Here is a 21337-nt window from a genome sequence, read left to right as displayed (position 1 = left end):
GTGAGCCACCACCGCCCGGCTACAAAATATTTATTTTTAAATGCACATTATCTGCATGAGTCTTTTGATGTTATTGTTTTTAATTTTATACAAATTTTGCACAGTTCTAAAGCCTAGAATTTTTTGTTCTGACTTGCATTTGGATCATTATGTGCTCTTTTATATGAATGCCAATACATAAAAGGTCGGTAAGTATTTAGAAAACTGTTGAAATAAAGTATAAATCAAAGTATATTCTTAGATGTATTTACCATTAAGCTTTTATGATGTCTTAAAATGAGCAATAAAAAAATACCTATAATTGTCTACCTCTGATGAAAATTCTTTATATGAAGTTTTAAAACAAACTCAACATGTAATGGTTTTGTTCTAGAGGTGTGATCATGCATTCCATCTGTGGGTGCCCACTCATCTGCTCACACAAGCACTGGATAATGCAGACTGAGCTGAGCACATCTAATGAAAACCACCACCCATAGGAAAAGACCCTCCCTCCCTCTCCTTTCCAAATCCAAATGATGATGCTTAGTGGAGCTGCCCTGCCTTTCCATCACTCACTCTCTGCCTCTGCCCCGAGACACAGTGCACACCCTCGTCTCACCCTACGATGTAAAACCAAAGCAACCTTTCCTTTCAGTCTGCTGCTCTCCTCAGGAAGGCCCCTTGCTGCCTCCCTTTAATAGATTCCCTTCAACAAACATCCCCAGAGGGCAGCAAGGAATACTGTACATATTTTAGCCTTTATTCTACTCTATTTTGAAGTAATTAATATTTGATGCACACAGTTTGTATAGGTCAGGAAAGACTCTGGCAGACTGTGAATGAGGTCAGGAAGTACTCCAAGGCGTCCTATCTCAGGTGCACACTTTCTGGAACTCTAGGCTACTTTATACTCTCAAGCTGTTGAAATTCTTGGTCACAGCAAAGAAGATGAATTACGTGTAATTAACTGATTAATGTCCTGTGACTGTTAATTTGAAATTATTTGTACACTTGTCAGTATTATTTACCTCTAAGTAAATTTCTTGGAATTACTTATTGAAATGGTTGTATTTTCCTGGTTCTTTTTTTTTGGTTTTTCGAGACAGGGTTTCTCTGTAGCTTTGGAGCCTGTCCTGGAACTAGCTATTGTAGACCAGGCTGGCCTCGAACTCACAGAGATCCGCCTGCCTCTGCCTCCCAAGTGCTGGGATTAAAGGCGTGCGCCACCACCGCCCGGCTCCTGGTTCTTTTTGTATATTTAAGGATTTAAATAAACATTTTGACAAGTCTTTATACTTGCATAAAAAAAATCACAAATTTATCTTCATGTATGTATGTATGTATGTGTGTATGTATGTATGTATGTATGTATGTATGTATGTATGTATGTATGTATGTGGGCACGCACAGGCCATGTTGTACATATGCAGGTCAGACAACAACTTGCCAGGTGCGTTCTCTCCTTCTACCACGTGAGTCATGGGGATGGGGGCTCAACATCTTGACAGGCTTGGTAGCAAGTGTTCCTACCTGCCGAGACATCTCACCAGCTGAATTTATCTTTTAAAAGTTACCCTTTAAAAGCTAGTATTTATTGGTGAAAGACCAATCAATTTAGGGACTACAGTATCCTGGGAAAAGCTTACAGACTGCTCAAAGAAATGCCACAGGTGTCAGCCCTATAGACCAGTCAGAGCAATATAGGACACAAAGGCAAGGCTGAAGGACACAGTGACAACGGGTCCACACAAGAAAATGTCATCCCCAGATGACGGGATCATACAAGGCTTTGAGGCAGAGACGGGATGAGAGTCTGGACTACACTAGCTGACTTCACCCTCATTAAATCTATAGGCAATCTATATGACAGTCTCAATGACACTGCACACACACACACACACACTCACTCCATATATGTAAAAAACACAAAGCCTGTTATATCACAAATAATTTTGTAAGACTTCATTAAATGTAATTTTAAAATATGGTCTTCCATGATTACTTTACATCTTTATTTTGTTACTATTTTGATTTTAAATGGTTTTATAATTCCTTAAATTGAGAATAAACTGATGTATGATTATATTTTAACTTAGACATTTTATTTTACAGACTTTCAAATTACTTCCTCCACTCTCTGGTTACTATGGATATGAATGTACAGAACACATGTGAAGATTTTTCTCTAGGATGTGTGTACAGCTATACACTCACTCCAGCAAAGACCTGTGCATGCTGTGAGGTCTATCATCACTCAGCTTCAGGTGAGGACACCGATACTGTTTTCAAAGCTTCAACACCCATACGTGCACTGACAGGGTACAGGTTTCTCCTGCTGCACTTTGTGTCAACAACTGCTATTATAATTTGTGGCAATTTATAGGTACAAACTGGTATTCCACTTGTTTGACTCATAATGCTTTTATCCATTTTGTCTTGTTACTGTCTTATATAGACAATTTAAGGCATTATAATGGGTAATAATAGGCATATTGGCCAGTTTTAAGTCAACTTGGCACAAGCTAGAGTCATTCGAGAGGAGAGAGCCTCAACTGAGAAAATGTCTCTTTAAGATCTGGCTGTGGGCGGATTTGTAGGACAATTTCTTAATCAGTGATTGATGTGGGAGGCCCCAGCCCCCTTGGGCTGGTGGGTGCTCTGAGAGCAGGCTGAGGAAGACAGAAGGAGCAAGTCAGTATGCAGCACCCGTCCTGCCTCCAGGTCCTGATCCCTTTGCTGAAGGACTACGATGTGAAGTGTAAGCCATATCAACCCTTTCCTCCCTAAGTTGTTTTGGTTATGGTGTTTCTTCACAGTGACAACTATCCTAACTAGGACAGGCATAATTTTGTAAGCAAGCATTATTACATAACAGAGAACTTAAGATGGAAAGAAGCACTAATTATGTAACACAGAATTTAAGATTTAAAAACTCACTAGATTTATCATCAATTTCACTTGTTTTAAGTGGTTACATATAATAGCAAGTTTTGTGTGTGTGTGGTTTTTTTTTTTTTTTTTTTTTTTGAGTTAGGTTCTCACTCACTAGCCCTGGCTGGTCTGGAGCTTACTGTGTGCATTCCAGGCTGGCCTCAAATTTATAGGGATCCGACTGCCTCTGCCTTCCGGGTGCTGGGATTAAAGGTCCAGCTGTAAGTGCAGTTTTCTTTTAAGAAACATTACATAATTTGTTACAATATCTTGAAAGTTTAAAATGTCCTGAAACAGCAACACTGGAATAAAATGTTTAGACATTCCCCGAGGCTGTACATGATTGAATGTTAGGTGGCTGCTTCCCGGGAAAGTCTGGCTCCTTAAGCTCAACGCTACTTCTAAAGTGGAGTGCTATTTTTTCAAAAGCTCTGTGGCCAGCAGACTACAATGTTTATTTTATAATTGCCTGCTGAACTACGATAGTCTGTTTCCAGATGGTGCCCTTCCTTCAACCTGCACACAATCTCTCCTTGTTCAGAGCTATTCAACCTCCCGCGGCTCCAGCTCCCCCTCCCCACTTAGGGCCGTAGAGGAAATCCTAAGGAGGAGATTTCCACCCCCTCCCCGGCTCCAGCAGTTTTCTAATGACGTAATATGTGGGCTGAACTTGAGTCTACTGAGAACAAGAGGGAATCACTCAGCGGAGTACTGTGCTGTGCGGACAGTTTGTCAGCTGCGGCTGGTTACTGAGCTTCTCCATGCTGCAGACAGCACAGCCGCAATGCATTCTCTGCTGGATTAGAGAAAGTCCACAGACAGCCCCAAATTACACAGGCGGCCTGTCAAAGTAGTACTACAAAACCAAGTTCCTTGTTGCTTGGATTCAACGGTCAGAAAGAAAAATGCAGTTGCCACTGAAGTCAGAGACCAACAGACTTCTACACTGATCTTTCAGAGAGCAAGGGTAAGGACAAAGTTTCCGGATTTACTTTTCAGCAGACACAAAAGGTATTTTAATGTTTCTCTTATATTTATTTAAAATTCTATGTTAAATGCCTAATTCTCCTTTGTATTAGAAATTATAAGATCTCCCAAGGATCTCTAGAAGATGCTGATATACATCTGAAGGTTTTGTTTTGTATCTTTCTGTAGAAACTATTCAGAAAGCACTCACAATGGTTAATGTATTGCTGAGGGCTGAGCCAGAGTGACTGTAGACGGATACATACATGCTGGGTTTATGAAAACAAAGGCTTCAGCGACACTAGGAAATCCCACAAGTAACTCATCAATGCCAAAGGCTTACACAGCACAACAGTCAGCAAAAAAGGACGTAAACTAAAGAACTTGTGAGCATGGCGAGTTTCTCTTCCGGACGATGGTGTGTGTGTGTGTGTGTGTGTGTGTGTGTGTGTGTGTGTGTGTGTGTGTGTGTGTGAAGATGTGCATTAACTATTGGGATTTTCAAAGTATGTCTACAAAACAAAGCCAAGAGCCAGTTGGCTGAATGTTTGCAACAAAATCTCAATCACAACAGAACAAAACTCTTATGAGACTTTAAGTTAACCTACAATGGTATTTCTTGTTATGATTAATCATTTTAGAGTTTCCTAAATTTACCTACAACAGAAATTTCATTTTCACAACAGATTAAAACTGCTTCTAATTTGAATTAGTTGCAAAAGTAACTACTGATACAAATAAATAATGCAAACTTGAAGTCAGGATTGAGAATATTAGGGTCACAAGGATTAACAATACAAACTCAGGATTTAACTACTGGAAAAAGGTGAAAGGTCAAAAGCCTGTCTTAATTATACCTAAGATGCAGTGTTCCTCAATATTCTAGTGGGGCCTGTTAATCATGAGAGTTATGAAATTACTACTTACCAATAGTAAGTTTCAACACCAAAGACAGCCAAGTTTGTTATTATGATGGGAGGGTTCCCTGACTTTTATTAATCTTTAGAGGTAAGAATTTTCACCAAATAATGATAATGTTCAGTTTTGTTTTTCCAACTTCAACATTAAAACTCAATTCTGAGAGCTCTGTTAAATACATATTATACAGGAAAGTCTGACAAAATTTTCAAGTCATAGTCAATTTGAAACGCTGTCATCTGTCATTACTGGCCATGATAAAAGCAGGACCTCATTCAACACCAGGTCTTCTAATGCTTTAAGGAGGCACTGTGTGTGTGTGTGTGTGTGTGTGTGTGTGTGTGTGTGTGTGTAGCACAGATAAGGATCTGTCTGTTCTGGAGACATCCCCAGGGTACTCTCAGGTCAGTTCTCAGACACACGTGACAATCAGGAAGGACTTCACCCACCTGGCCAGTACTCCTCTCGCTAACTTCATGTCTCAGGGCATTGATTTCTTAGCACAGCTGGCAACACAGCAGCCATGAAGAGAGGCACTACTAAGAAAATGAATACAACTACACAAACTTTCTTTCTTTCTAGAAACCAGCAGGCAAGGCGCAGATCCAAGCTTCAGTGTACTGTAACTAATTTGTAACATTCTCTTGGGACCTAGGAAAAACTTAACATAAACAGAAAGGTTTTACGAGGTAATGCAGATTCATGGATCTTTCACTTTTAAAATTGAGCATATGTGGGAAACATTAAATAAGAAGATATTTTTAGAAAATGTCATAGTAAACAAATTTAAAAATCAGTTCTTTCCTCATGACATATCTAGTCTACCACTTATGACTGTGTCTTGTAACTCTGCTTCAGAGGTCAATGAGATCATCGCTGCTGTAATACGGAAGCATAAAACAAACACAATGTAAGGAGCTTTTAATATCATCTTAGGTCATATGACTGATTTTCTGAACCAAAGTAATACAAGGCAGAATAGATCAAAGCACCAGAAAGTCCTCATGCTTTAATTTTAAAATTTCTCTGTCTAGGTAGCTTATTTCATTCTAGAAGGTATTTTACGAGATAAGAGTTTATGTTCTATTATTAAAATGATACAAAGAGGTTTAGAAAAATTATATATATTTGCTGAGAGGCTAATGGCTTCTATTTATTTTAACTGTTCCCTTTTTAAAAAAATAAAGTTACATTTAAATTACAAAAATTTCCTGTAAATATAAATAAATTTGTCATCAGTTTTAGTATAGGTAACTCCTGGAGAGTAAGAGACGCTCTGTGATAAAAAGACGACTCTTCTGGTTTGTATTTCCCACAGTGTCAGGAGAGTAGAGAACAGGACTCAACTCCTCTTCGTGTGCTTTTGCCACCAGTCAGCAACAGAGAAGGCTTTGATGTAAATGTTACTTCACCAGATAACTTCCCACACTCTTCCCATTCTTTGCTCACTTTCATCATCTATCCTCTTTGAATACAGCACTAAACCCAAACCCCCAAACCAAGGAGACTTGCTTTCAGAGGGAGGTGGCAGCAGTCTTCACAACAGCTCAGACTGTGTGTGTGGTTTCTACGTTAGACTACATAAACACCAATGACGGAATCCATACGGCAGGGAGGAACGGCAGCAGCAAAGTAAGGGTCTAACAACAACAGCATCGACTTCAGAAGAACGGCCTGCAAGTGCTTTTATACAACCGAGGAACAGGACAGGGAGGAGTCACAAGCAGCACACACCAAGATGCCTTTGTTATGACAGACATGACAGTACACAAGCTGCAGGATTAGTATCTGAATCCCACTTGTCTTTTCCTGTCTGGGACTTCTCCTTCTAAGTGATACTGCTTTTAGTTCCCTGACAGAAAGTAGTTTGGAAAGCAGAGCCAAAAGATGAAGTGGTTAATTAAAAGCACCAACTCGAGTGTCTTCTGCCTGGGTTGAAATTCAGACTCTAGGGCTGGAGAGATGGCTCAGTGGTTAAGAGCATTGCCTGCTCTTCCAAAGGTCATGAGTTCAATTCCCAGCAACCACATGGTGGCTTACAACCATCTGAAATGAGATCTGATGCCCTCTTCTGGCCTGCAGGCACACACACAGACAGAATATTGTATACATAATAAATAAATAAATATTAAAAAAAAAAAAAAAATTCAGACTCTAATGTCCCCACTGCCCTCCCACCCCCCACACCAAGACAGGGTTTCTGCATAGCTGTCCTGGAATTCATTCTGTAAAACAGGCTGGCCTTGAAGTCAGAGATCCCTTTGCCTTCTGTGTGCTGGGATTTAAAGTGTGTATCAGAATCGCCCGCCTCATTTGGTTATGAAGATAACATCTTGCTAAGGGGCTAAAAGAGTGGTGTCTCCCTAAGAGCCCCCACTAGGTTACTGCTGTGTTGTCAGTACTAGGTATAAACAACCTGGGGTCTGGCTTCTGAAATCAAGAAACAGCAGGTAAGAAAAGCCCCAGGGTGCCCACTGCTGGCCTTATAAACAGCAGACAGCATCAAGCTGCCAAGGGTATAGCTTGCTCAGGAACCCATCCCATGGATACACTTTCCCCACTCCCTCCCCCTCTACTACACTGCTCATGTGGGAGTTAACTAAAGACAAAGGGAGGGGTCTAGGCTCTTGGAAGAGTTCCAGTGCTGGACTCTGAGGAACAGGCACTTCTCATCTGCCACAGCCAACAGGACGCAGTCCATGCGCAGGCTGAAGTCTTGCTGCTACAGACACTGAGTTAACAGGTTAGAGCTGTTTCTAATATTAGTGTGGCTTTGTCCTTCAAGACACGCATGGGCACAAAAAGGTTCTTTATATACAACTTGGTAATGCTGTTGAAAATTAGGAATTCTTTTACTAAATACAACCCACTGGACTTTCTGACCAGAAAACACCTGCTGAATCACCTATAAGCTTAGGGCACATGCATGACTGCAATCTGGAAACACAATGACCTACAATGACTGTGAGCATCCTATCTCCAGTCTCAAAAGCAGACGCTACAAAACCATGTGATGGTAAAACTGTTCCCCTTCCTATTAGTCTGAAATGTTTGACATGGTAGGTTAAAAAAAATGTCATGGTGTTTACTGTAAAACAACTTAACTAGACTTATACAATATTATACTCTGAAACACTGACTAGTAAGACCACTTAGAGATTGCAGTAGTGACTAGGCAATACCTTAATTACTATCTTATATACACTGTGTACTGTTTTCATAGTCTTGAGAGGGAGCTTTCCAAAGAAATGCACTTGGGGGGTCTTAACAACTCTCACAGAACCTCAAAGTGTGCCTTTCACAGGATGGGCACTGATAAAAATCACTTCCATGAGTTTGGGAACAAAAACAAAATGCAATATAAGGTGATGGCTGAAAGAGCTGCAAGATAGGGATCCCATCTTTAAACAAATACCAAAATATCAACTTAATAGTGAATTTAAGGACTCAAGTTAAATCTAATTTACTAGTACAAGCTCTCAGTGGTCCCTTAGATGCCCTGGCAGTTAGAATAAGAAAGTCCTCTGGCCGGGCGGTGGTGGCGCACGCCTTTAATCCCAGTACTCGGGAGGCAGAGACAGGAGGATCTCTAAGTTCTAGGCCAGCCTAGGCTACAAGAGCTAGTTCCAGGACAGGCTCTAGAAACTACAGGGAAACCCTGTCTCGAAAAACCAAAAAAAAAAAAAAAAAAAAGTCCTCTACAGGTTCATGTACTTACACTCGGCCCCCAGCCGGTGGCGCTGTTTGTGGCAGTTTAGGAGATGCCCTTGGAGGAAAACCATCACTGGTGGTGGGGCCACTTCTAGGTTGCTGTCTTTACTCATGTGACCTCTCAGCTTCCTGCTCCTGTAACCAAGCCTCTCCACTAGGACAACTCCCTCTTTCTCTGAAGTATAAACAGGGACATTTTCTTTCCCCCATATGTGGCTTCTGGTTACTGTGTTTTTATCATAACAGAAACGTAACTAATACAGAAGCTTTTAAAAATATTACTGCTCTTAAAATGACTAGCTTAATTCACTGTACAAAGCAATAGATTTCACAATATTTTTGTTCAAGTATATCATTTTGATCATTTTCATAAATCATTATCCCCTCTAGTTCTTTCCCCCAATAATTTCCTCCATTTTCATGTCAGTTGTGAATATCATGTATGTCTATATAAAACCTAGGTTCCATGTATTTTTCCTTTTGGAGTCTGGCCTATTTTTCTTAGAAAGCTGACTCCAATTCCATCTATTTTTCTGCAAATGACTTAATTTTGTTCTTTATGGTTGAACCACTGTGTATATATTTTCTTCACACATCCTTCTCCTGGTGGATGATACTTGGATGACACCATAACTCAACTATAGTGAATGGTGTTGCGATAGGCAAGGGTGAGCAAATATTTCTGAAGTTTGTTGACTTGAGTCCTTCAGATAGATATCCAGGAGTGAAATAGCTCAACCTTATGGCCTTTCTATTTCTCTTTCTCTTCTTTATGTTGTTTTTGTTTTTCAAGACAGGATTTCTCTGTGTAGCCTTGTCTCTGTAGACCAGGCTAGCTTCGAACTCCCAGACACCAGCCTGCCTCTGCCTCCTGAGTGCTGGGATTAATGGCATGCACCACTAACGCCTGGGTTGGCTGTTCTATTTCTTGTTTGAGGAACCTTTATATTGACTTCCATAGTGGCGGTACTACTTTACTTTCCTACTGCTTGTGTATAAAATGTACCTTCACCCTCATCCTTGCCAGTATTTGTTATGTGTTTAATAGCCATTTTAGCAGGGGTGAGATGGAATCTCAATGTGATTTTGACTGCATGTAAACTAATTTAATTCTTTTTACATTTTCTCTTTATTCAACTGCTTTCCAAAAGACGCTGTGGTACAACTTCATTTCAAAATGAAGGCTTTTGTCTGGACCCTTGGTGTGCTACTCTTTCTACTGGGCATTGATCATTGCAAAGGAGGGCAGTTCAAAATAAAAAAGATAACCCAAAGGAGATATCCCCGTGCCACAGATGGTAAAGAGGAAGCAAAGAAATGTTCATATACATTCTTGGTACCTGAACAAAAAATAACAGGGCCAATCTGTGTCAATACCAAAGGTCAAGATGCAGGTACTATTAAAGACATGATCACGAGGATGGACCTGGAGAACCTGAAGGATGTGCTTTCTAGGCAGAAACGAGAGATAGACGTCCTGCAGCTGGTGGTGGATGTCGATGGGAACATCGTAAACGAGGTGAAGCTGCTGAGGAAGGAAAGCCGGAACATGAACTCTCGAGTCACTCAGCTCTACATGCAACTGTTACACGAGATCATCCGCAAAAGAGACAATTCACTGGAGCTCTCCCAGCTGGAAAACAGAATCCTCAACATCACCACAGAAATGCTGAGGATGGCAACAAGGTACAGGGAGCTGGAGGTGAAGTATGCTTCCTTGACTGATCTTGTCAATAACCAGTCTGTGATGATCACGTTGTTGGAAGAACAGTGCTTGAGGATATTTTCCCGACAAGACACCCACGTGTCTCCCCCTCTTGTTCAAGTTGTGCCACGACACATTCCTAACAGCCACCAGTACACACCTGGTCTGCTGGGGGGCAATGAGATACAGAGGGACCCTGGATATCCCAGAGACTTAATGCCACCACCGGATCTAGCAACAGCTCCCACAAAAAGTCCTTTCAAGATTCCAGCAGTAACTTTCATCAATGAAGGTGAGTTATCTCTTATTGGTCAAATGGGAGAATGAAGTTGGCATGCTATCCAATTCATGCAACAATACTCTTAAAATAGCCCTTGTTCTTGTGTGGTGATATCATACATGTTCAATTAAAATTTCAATTTTTAAAAGCAGTATTAGGGTTTAATATAAAATATCTCTGTTCTCCCTGCTCTAAGTTTCTAGGTGCTTACATAAAAAATTTTGGTTTTTATTCCCTGTGAAAAAGAACTCTTCCCTCCAAATTCTTACAATGGAGGCTACTGTCAATGAGAAGAATGGCTACTGCTGCACTAACTGAGGGGAGCCTGCAGTCACAGCTCCACCTCCCCCCACCCTTCAGAATCCTTTCTGCGTGCACCTGTGCGCGCTCTTGCCCTAACCCTATAAAAAGAGCACCTGCCATCTTGCTCTCCTCCTCCAGCCTGCAATGGAGTGTCCCGACCTCCACTCTGAGTGTAGCTCCAACACCGCTCGGTGACTAATCAGATACTGGGTCTTGTTCTTCCCAACTTCAAAACATCTACACAAAACCTAGCTTTGTTATGTCAGGAAGAAAAGGGGCTCATATTTTCCAGGCTAAACAACCAAGGTTTTTGTCAACATTAAAAATCCCAACACTAATACTGAGAGCTCTACCTCAGTTTCTGAGTTCCTTCTTCTCATGGCTTTGCTGCTGAGTGTTGACTATGGGGGACCAATAAACAAACAGATTCCTTTGTTTCCCTTTGTACCTCTGACACGAGCATCATTATCTCATAAGACAGCTCTTAAACCCTTTACAAGATGACTTCTTCCTTACACTGGACGGAAAACTCAGATGCCCAGAAGAACAATAGAAGCCGTTTACTTATTGCAAAGGCAGGACATAAAAAAGGCCAGAAAGAAACAGCACATGGTGGCCCTCTGTGGCAGTGGTGCCCACTAATATTTGATCCCTGCTTCTGGACTTCCACGGCCATGCTGGAGTCTTCTAATTTCCCTGGTTTTCCATTGACGTCTTTCTTGTTCATACTGTGAACGAGCTGTCTTCAAGACACTCTTTAGAGGTCCCCCACATCTCAGGATGTCAAAGATCACCTGGGCTCTGACTGCTCCTGAGTGGAGCACTGCTCTTGGTTTAAGAGATGCGGAACATCTGCATTAGAATAGTCTATTACTTCCTGTACCAAGGCTTCCTCTATTGAAATCTGGGTGATCAAGGTTTACCTCAAGGCTTTAGAGACTAATGCTATGCCTTTCCAGACTCACAGACATTAAATACTAAGTGGCTCTTTCTCCAAATCATGGGCCATTTCTTGAGTCTGTTTTCTATGCCACACTACACTGGAGTTACCGAGATTTGTTTTGTTTGCCTTCCTGCTGGACCAAGTTTGGCATGTTCTGTATTTGAAGAATGAGTAAGTAAGTCATAAAATAATTATTTGGTCAAACTAACATTCTCCTGCTAGAAGTAATTATCACAACAAAAATAGCCGAGGCATAAGCATCCTTTGTAAATATCCATATAACATACATCTGCTTATTAATTCTGTGCAAAAAGAAAAAGTCTCATTTTCCTTTCATGTGTTTCCTTCATAAAAATGTTTCAATAAAGCAAATCTACTTTCTTTCTTGCATTCTGCGACTTCTGTCCATTCAAATAAGGCTGAGAGCAAATGATGCAAACTGAAGGTCCTCCTTGAAGCCCTTGCCGACCTCCACAGGCCTGGAGGTGTTTATTTCCACCAACATCTCTACTGTCTGCAATGCACATTCTTGAGTTATATTTTACCTTTACGAGAACCCACAGCACATCTAGGAGAAGTGCATTCTAAAACAGAAGCTTTTTTCTGGCAGTTGGATACCGTGTCTCAAGTGTAGGTGCTAACACATTAGATGATTTGATAACACAGAGCCTCTTAAAGTGATTAATCTAAAGACTTTCATGAAAACAAGCGTTAAGAGCAGAAACCATACAGGTATCATTAAATTAGGTAAATAATCATCATTAATTAGTGACCCAAACCCTTTAATTTTCAAAGACATGTACAAAATTATCCACTAAATCTAGAAAAGAAAAAGCATTGACCTTTCCCATCCTTTTCAAAACTTAAGTTTTATTAAGCTCTTAATGTATATGATTTATCAGTATGGAAGTTCATATGTAATTTATAGAAAGATATCTGAGCTGCATTTTATCAAGCTATGGCAGGTACAATTACAGAAATGCATCTGCTGTCAGTTTTCTAAGTCAATGCTGAAATTTAAGTCAATGGCATCATCACTTTTAGCAGAAACAACGATGTGTATATTTATATAACAAATCAAGAAAATGCTTTACAAAATGAAAGCATCATCTTGTAGGTTTTTCATACACGGAACTTTAGTACAACAAACCCGTGCTCAAATCTCAGCTGTTAATTCAGGTCCTTGCCCCACCTTCTGCTGAAACGAAATCAAAATGCTTACCACACTGTTTCACCTCCCACTTCACCTCAAGGGCGCTTAGCTATCTCTGGACCTGGAAATAGTCTAGCCTGTACTAGACTCAGAAAAGATAATTCTTTTAAATTAAAAAAAAATCCCATTTGTGTGAGTGTGGCCAAAGGTTGGCACTGGGCATCCTCCCTGACTGAGCTCCACCTTTCTGAGATCTGGTTTTTCATTAAATGTGAAGTTGATTTGGTTAAAGTGGCTGGCCAATGAGCTAAAGGGATCTTCCTGTCTCCGACCTCCAACTCAACACTGAGATTACAGACACTGCCTAGTTTTTACAGGAGCATTGGGGATCCAAACTCAGGTCCTTGTACAGCAGAAAGTTACAGACCCAAGCTTCTCTCCACCCCTTAGAAAAGATACATCTTAAAATAACAATAGAAAACTGAAGAAATTCTGAAAATGACGATCTTCAGAATTATTTAGTAGAAATATAAGAGAGTCCCCAGATGGGCAAACCACGATGCCCAGTGAAAGATAAAGCCCCTCTGTGAGTGAACAAATCCATCACCATGTATCAGCAGACCCATCAAAGCATGCAACTGGGAGCCTCGCGTCTCTCCACTTCTCTCTCTGCAGGAAGTAAAGTTCCCACTCTCTCTGACATGTAACTCTTTTTCTCTGGCCTGACTACAATACATGCTTCTATAATGTGAAATTGTTCTTACGTGATTAAGGAAAAGAAAAAGGAGAGAAATCAGCATTAATGGGATTTTCCACAAGCGCAGTAGTATTTTTGTGCCACATGTAATACAGTAGAACTCAGAGTATGTGGGCTGGAGAGATGGCTCAGAGGTTAAGAACACTGGCTGCTTTTCCAGAGGTCCTGAGTTCAATTCCCAGAAACGACATGGTGGCTCACAACCATCCTCAATGAGATCTGGTGCCCTTTTCTGGCATGCAGGCATACTTGGAGACAGAACACTGTATATATAATAAAAAAATAAACTCTTTTAAAAAATAAAAATAAGTGGATCTTTAAAAAAAGAATTCAGAGTATGCTTATGGCTAAAGTCAGCTGTTATTTTCAATTTATGAATTTTTATAACTTGCGGGTTTTCAGTAATGTCTTATTCTCTGTGGTAGAAATGACTATATCCTAACCTTTGATGAGCCATACTGAACATCTTCATGAGCACGTATGTACTACATAAAAAGTACTGAGGTCATTTAGTAGATACTTCTGCATGTGAAGATGAGAAAAGGGGGACTGAAAGTGACTGGTGACAACTGCTCTGTTCAGTTCCGTGCACTGAGCAGGAATAAGCACGATGTATACTCCAACTGAGCACTTGAGGTTGAGGCAGGAGGATCTGGAAATCAAGGCCTGTCAAAGAAAAAGGGAGGGAAACCTCTAAATACTCTGACTGAAACCCTCAAATCCACTCATGACTTGAGAAGAAAAAACTAAACCAGTGAAGACGACAAGGGCTGTACCCCCAGCATTTGGGAGACCGAGCCAGGATGGCTGTGATTCTAAGACATGCTTGCACTACACACCCCACCACTCCCAGGTCAACCTGGGTTACACGGTGAAACCCCATTTAAAAAAAAAAAAAAAAACTTCAGTAAACTAGGGAAGCAAAGAACAAGAATTTAAAAAATGTTTTTTAAAGTGATTGTCTTGAGGCTGTCATAATGGATGCAAAATTAAGAAAATCTCAAAAGAATGCAATACTTATTGTAACCTTAAAGCATTTTTTACTTTTATGTTTTACCATTTTTCCAGGTTATCTTATTTTTTTTTACTAGTAATCTATAGCATAGACACAATTTAAAAAATTGTAAGTTACATATGAAAAATAAAAATGTGGGGTAGAGAATTTGACACTCAATTTTTCATACTTTTCCATTTCCTTGAATTTAAAGTGAAGAGACTGATTCATTTATTTAACAAGCTTGACTGACACCCAGTTAAAACAGCAGACATCAAGTCTGAAGAACAACACATGGCAATCCTCAGGGCAATTCAGAAGGAAGAGCGCAATGACAGAAACACTGAGCATTTACATAATAAAATTATCTTAGTAAGTTCAAATGGGGGCAGCACTATGTTCTCAGCACAATGTATGTAACACATTTCTCAAAATTTCAATAATTTTATTATAATTATAGAACAGAATTTTAAAAAGAACTCTGACTAAATTATTTGCAGATATTTAAAGCTTATGTCAGAATTTAAAAGTAGTAAAATAATGACAAATGGCTTTAAAAACTCTTGTCTTTATTTGACATGTTTTTTTTTTCTGAATCATAATTTGTGCACGCTTTTAAAATAAAAGGCTTAAACCGAGCTGAGCAGTGGCTCAGCGGTTAAGCACAGCGCCTGCGTGTCCAGAGGTCCCGAGTTCGATTCCCAGCTGTAACAGAGCAGCTTTCAGCCGTCTGTCCCGTGTGCCTGCGCCCTCTTGTGGCCTAATACCGGAAAAAAATAAAAAAAAAATAAAAGGCTTGAAACCCTTGTGCAGGATGAAACATTCAGCGGAACTAGGGAGTATTTTCTCTGGACCCAATAATGTACAAATCAGACTACAAATGATTAACATCATGTTCTGTCCTTTTTAAAAAGCTGAAAATCTTAGCTGGCTAAAAACAGAATGTCTAGGAGGCAAAAGCCCATGTGACTGACAACCTGAGATCAGTCCCCAGGACCTACATGATGGAAGGAGACCTTGCTCCTGCAGGTTGTCCTCTGACGTTTGTGCACAGAATAAAATACAAAATGGCTGGAACCATGGAACAAAAGGGCAAACACTGTGCAGCAACTCAGAACATTTACTTGGGAACAGAAGACAAGCACATGACTGAGGGCTTAGCACCACCTCACATGACCTTGACAACCACTGTCAGTGCAACAGCAAAGCCATCACAGGGTCACTGGGCAGCCATTTTTAGCCGTAACTCAGACAGTATCTTAGGAAGACAGTTAGGCCAACATTCCTACATTTCCCCCTAGTTTTAAGGCAGGGTCTGTTGAGACACGGCCAGTCCAGAACGCACACGCTCACCTTGCACTTGTGACAACCACCTGGCCTTCGCCTCCTGAGTACTGGGGTTAAAGGTGTGTGACTCAAAACCTGGCCCGACACGTATCTTTATGCATGCAAGGGAAGTGAAGATCACTGAAGTTTGGGAGATTCCATTTTCTTTATTTTAGAGCTTCTTAGCATTTAATGAATGAGTTTCCAAAAGGGAAACACAATACTCACTACTGCTAAAGCTTTCTAGGCTGTAGCACTCCACTTCCATTGAAAACATAAACTCTGTGTGTTCCTTGAAATAAAAGTTAGACAGTGTAAGTCTGGCAACAGGAAAATGTTTAGTAATACCAGCAGATCAATCCTGCAGCATTTTGTAAGCATTAAAAAAAGAAAAGAAAAAGAAAGAGTAAAGCTAGTAAGGACAAAGTCATTTAGGACAATTTAATTAGAAAACTGAAGTACCAGTGGCTGTGTAAGTGTAGAATGAAGGCCACAGCTTCAAGGAAACAATATAATACTCTCTGTGTTTTAGGAGTGCAAATTTATAAAATACAAAACAGAAAAGAATGGGAGATGAACAAGTTAAGGCTTTGGGTAGTGGGACTGAAGTCACCCTTTCATTTAGTTTTAATATATATTTTAAATTTAGTTCCTGTAACTTTTACAGAGCATTATTTTACAGCAGATAAAATGTGGTTATTTGTAAAGAAAGCCATGAAGGTAAGAACTATTTTAATACTTATCTTTTACATTTCTCAACAATCAACATTTAAATCACAGGACCATTCAAAGACTGTCAGCAAGCAAAGGAAGCTGGGCACTCGGCCAGCGGGATTTACATGATTAAGCCCGAGAACAGCAACGGGCTGATGCAGCTATGGTGCGACCACAGTCTGCATCCTGGGGGCTGGACTGTCATCCAGAAAAGAACAGATGGCTCTGTCAATTTCTTCAGAAACTGGGAAAATTATAAGGTAAGTGAGGGCAGGTAGATGCAAGCAGATCTTGCAGGGCAGTAAACAGGCCATGCAGTAAAACATAACTGTCCCTATGATTTTCATTGTCTAGCAAAAGGTTTCTACCCATCTCTAGCTGTACAGCTAAAGTCAAGATGTGAAAATAAAACCTGAGATTTCCTTTTCTATGGATACCTTATACAAACACACGCACATTTTACAAAGATAATTTAATTCCACTTTAACAATTTTAAACCTATTTATTTACATGAGCGTGTTTTGTCTGCATTTATTATGTACACAATATACATACAGTGAGTGTCCTGAGAAGAGGACATCAGATCCCTTGGAACTGGAGTTTCAGGTAGTTGTGTGCTGCCATGTGGGTGCTGGGAATCAAAACCAGCGAGTACTCTTAAACACTAAGCCATATCTCCTGTCCTTCAATTACACTTTTTATGTAACTACATAATACTGTTTATCTTATTGTAGTCTTTAAGCAATAACAAAGTATACACCTTCTAAGAAAGGACCCCTTCTTGGACTATTTTTAAGCATGTATCATGACACGGATGGTAGGGCTACGCACACATCAGATTTCTAGAAAGAACCAGATGATGGGATATCAATTAGAGGAAGTACAGATGTTCTGTTGGGTAATTCTGATGTTCATAATGGTAATTTGTGAGTGAGATATGTATGCATAAACCATCAGTAAGGACAGCAGACAGGGGAGAGTAGATTTTCTAGAGTGCTAACTCCTTGTTTTAAAATTGTGAAGTAACCATGTGTCATGTGCTTACTTGGTCTTAGGAAAAATTTAATTAGCAGTTAAAGATGAAACATTAATATATCTAGGTCAGAAATGATGGAAATTTCTAAACAAGTTACTGCCACAAATGAACACATGGACATATGGACACATGGACGGACACACACACACACACACACACACACACACACACACACCCCTACCTTCCTTGCAGTCTTTTTGAAGACAAACTACTTTCAGTGTTAGTATGCAGTTTACTAAATCTATTCTGTTGCAAACTTGCAATGTCAAATGCTTATTAAAATAAGATAGTCCACCACTTCTTTCAGACAGCAGTTTACGATTTTCACAGGGAGAACTTTAGAGATTACTACAATATTTTTTTACTTACAATAAAATTAAAGATTATAGCCGGGCGGTGGTGGCGCACGCCTTTAATCCCAGCACTCGGGAGGCAGAGGCAGGCAGATCTCTGTGAGTTCGAGGCCAGCCTGGTCTACAAGAGCTAGTTCCAGGACAGGCTCTAAAAAAGCTGCAGAGAAACCCTGTCTCGAAAAACCAAAAAAAAAAAAAAAAAAAAAAAAATTAAAGATTATTTGTTCTAACATACTATCATTTTTGATTGAACAATGGTCAATCATATGTCTGCCTAACACTGAAACAATATACACATACTTTGAAGACACACAGTTCTGGATGAGGGTGTGATCAGGAACCTTTTTGAAGGACTGAGGTAGTTCAGTCAGCTTTTAGAAGCTATCAATAAATTGTGTGGTCTTTTGCCTTCATTCTTTTTGTATGCAGCATTGAAGTTACATAAATTAGTATGGACATCAAGATAAGCAAAGGAGAAGAAAGTGACAGTGTGGCCCTGAAATGAATTTACAGAAATAAGGCAGTCTACCACAGAAGTCAAATTACCTAAATGAGCAATATCCTCACTCTACTCAGTCTTTAAAAAAAAATTTTGTTGGTGGGGTTGAGACAGTCCTAGCTGTCCTGGAGCTAGTTCTTGTAGACTAGGCTGGCTTTGAACTCACAGAGATCCCCCTGCCTCTGCTGGGATTAAAGGTGTGTGCCACCACCACCAGGCATAAACTTAACTTGTAGCTGTAGTGACATTTACTATCTCTATACTTATCTATATGTTCCTGTTTCTGTGTTTATTAACAGAAAGGGTTTGGAAACATTGATGGAGAGTACTGGCTCGGACTGGACAATATTTATAAGCTCAGTAATCAAGACAATTATAAGTTGCTGATTGAATTAGAAGACTGGAGTGATAAGAAGGTCTATGCAGAATATAGCAGCTTTCGTCTGGAACCCGAGAGTGAATCTTACAGACTGCGCTTGGGAACTTACCAGGGGAATGCAGGGGATTCTATGATGTGGCATAATGGCAAACAATTCACCACACTGGACAGAGATAAAGATATGTATACAGGTAAAACAAACTGGCTGTACAATCACCACGTTCTGTGAATTAAGTAGAGCCAACTTACTAAAGTGTATTTATATGCTTCTCAAATCTCAGAAAGGTTATTTTGGACAGTCAAAGGGAATATAATATAACTTTGTCTGCAGGATTTCTAAGGCAACCCCAATGTTCTTTGGAAAGAGCAAGGTCTGAGAGAACTAAAACAAAACCAAGCTACATCCTCTTGGGAACGAAACTCTACCTAACACTTACAAACTAGCTGGACTATACCATATGCCAGGAACTGTGCATGTTGGAGATTCAGCAAGGAACTAAACTTCTGCCCTTAGGAGCTTCCCTCCATGAGGAGACAAAATAATATAAATAAGTTATCTTATTTATATTATTTTGCCTGTAAATATTCTTAGAAAATGGAGACCAAGCAATGTTTCTTCGTTTCTTTTTCTGTTGCTCTGATAAAGCACTGACAAAACCAACTCACGGCGCAGGGAAGGCTGAGGGCTCAGTTTAGCTGACAGCTCCAAGTTCAGCACAGCAAGGAAGTCCTGCAGCAGGAGCTTGAGGGAGCTGGTGACATCAAATTCATAATCCAGAGCACAGAGCCATCAAAGTATGCATGCTACTGGCTCAGCGTGCTTTCCTCACTCCTGGGCATCTCAGACCTCTGCCTAGGGAATGTTAACCACCTACAGCAGGCGGATCTTCCCACCTCAATTAACTTAACCAAGGTAATCCTCCAAGAACACGCCCACAGGCCAGCCTAACCTTCACAGTCCCCAATGACCCCCAAGAGCACACCCACAAGCCAGCCTAACCTTCATGGTCCCCATGACCCCCAAGAACACGCCCACAGGCCAGCCTAACCTTCATAGTCCCCATGACCCCCAAGAACACACCCATAGGCCAGCCTGACCTCCACATTCCTCAGTGACTCTCAAGAACACGCCCAAAGGTCAGCCTAGCCTCCATGGTCCCAATGAGACCCCTTCCCAGGGGACTGTAGGTATGTCACCTTGGCAGTAGGGAACAGAACATGGCAGTCATCAAAGCCTTGAGTGCTGTTTCAAAATGAGATTCAGATGATGACATCATGTAAGAGCCTTTCCTGGGCAGCTTATTAAACATTATTACTTTACCTAGCAGCACACTAAGCACTATTTTAATTTATTTCCTACTGGCAAAAGAGGAAGAAGAGAGACAGGACTGGAAAAGCTACCTTTCTGTTCACAAACTCATTTAAGTACCAGCTAGGCTATGTTTAGACTTTAATTTTCTCTCCAGCTCTACCATCTCCCTTAGTCAATCCTGTCTATCTCTCCTTTCTTTTCCTCTGTATATTTCTTACACAAAATCACTGAATTTTATCTACTCTATTGTGCAGAAAATAAAATTTTATATAAATGTACAAAGTAGGCATCAAGTGAAATGAGTAAGGTGATCCCAGTGACGTGAGCAGAGAGGAGACCCGGGATGGACACAAATGGAGACGGCCAGCACACACTCCCAACAGGGTGCAGAGTGCCGGTGTGGACGGACTTGAACTTCAATGTCTATTTTGTCCCGCAGGAAACTGTGCCCACTTTCACAAAGGAGGCTGGTGGTACAACGCCTGTGCACACTCTAACCTCAACGGAGTGTGGTACAGAGGAGGCCATTACAGAAGCAAGCACCAAGATGGAATTTTCTGGGCTGAATACAGAGGCGGGTCATACTCCTTGAAGGCAGTTCAGATGATGATCAAGCCTATTGACTGAAGACAGGCTCCAAAGAAATGACACAGAACTTCACTTTTCGGTTCCCCAAATGTAAACACTACATGTTACTTGGTACAATTTATTTTTACAGATACAATCTGTAAACTAAACTGTACTGTGACTGAAAGAATTATCTGTGAAAACAGCTCCATTTTCCTTTAATATGCTACAGAAGATTATTTGTATGCAAATCCTTGTTATTTTAAAAACTATATTGACTTAATACAGGTAAATGTAAATATCTGCCATAAAGTAAAACAAATTTTAGCTTTATTTTGAATCAAATTCAAATACATGCTTAAGATACTTAATGATTTATTTAAAAAGTAACATTGCTCTAACTTCCAGTGAAAAAGATAATTTTAATATTTTACTCATGCAGTTCATTTTATTTATGAAAATACAGACAGGAAATTAGAGAACGACCTCTAGTTTTGCCACTAAAATA

At 40.2% G+C, this 21337-nt stretch overlaps 2 protein-coding genes across 4 annotated transcripts in view; one reads left to right on the top strand and one right to left on the bottom strand.

Moving 5' to 3' along the window:
- Nucleotides 1-21337, bottom strand: part of Ralgps2 (Ral GEF with PH domain and SH3 binding motif 2) — a 138482-nt gene that overhangs the window by 34202 nt on the left and 82943 nt on the right. The gene's annotated exons all lie outside the window — the stretch shown is intronic.
- Nucleotides 3614-20965, top strand: Angptl1 (angiopoietin like 1). Its single transcript, XM_038348651.1, has 5 exons — nucleotides 3614-3924; nucleotides 9660-10505; nucleotides 16750-16943; nucleotides 18871-19141; nucleotides 20702-20965. Exons 2-5 carry the CDS (start codon nucleotides 9686-9688, stop codon nucleotides 20887-20889), a joined length of 1473 nt encoding a protein of 490 aa, XP_038204579.1. The 5' UTR covers nucleotides 3614-3924; nucleotides 9660-9685; the 3' UTR covers nucleotides 20890-20965.

This window comes from Arvicola amphibius, chromosome 12 (genome assembly GCF_903992535.2).
Source record: "Arvicola amphibius chromosome 12, mArvAmp1.2, whole genome shotgun sequence".
NCBI classification, from domain to species: Eukaryota; Metazoa; Chordata; class Mammalia; order Rodentia; family Cricetidae; genus Arvicola; species Arvicola amphibius.
This window is presented reverse-complemented; position numbering and strand designations above follow the sequence as displayed.

Excerpts from the sequence above, each read along its gene's own strand:
- Angptl1 (XM_038348651.1), top strand. The coding sequence starts at position 9,686 with ATGAAGGCTTTTGTCTGGACCCTTGGTGTGCTACTCTTTCTACTGGGC. Across the intron at positions 16,944-18,870 it reads GAAACTGGGAAAATTATAAG|AAAGGGTTTGGAAACATTGA; the intron begins GTAAGTGAGGGC and ends GTTTATTAACAG. Across the intron at positions 19,142-20,701 it reads AGATAAAGATATGTATACAG|GAAACTGTGCCCACTTTCAC; the intron begins GTAAAACAAACT and ends TTTGTCCCGCAG.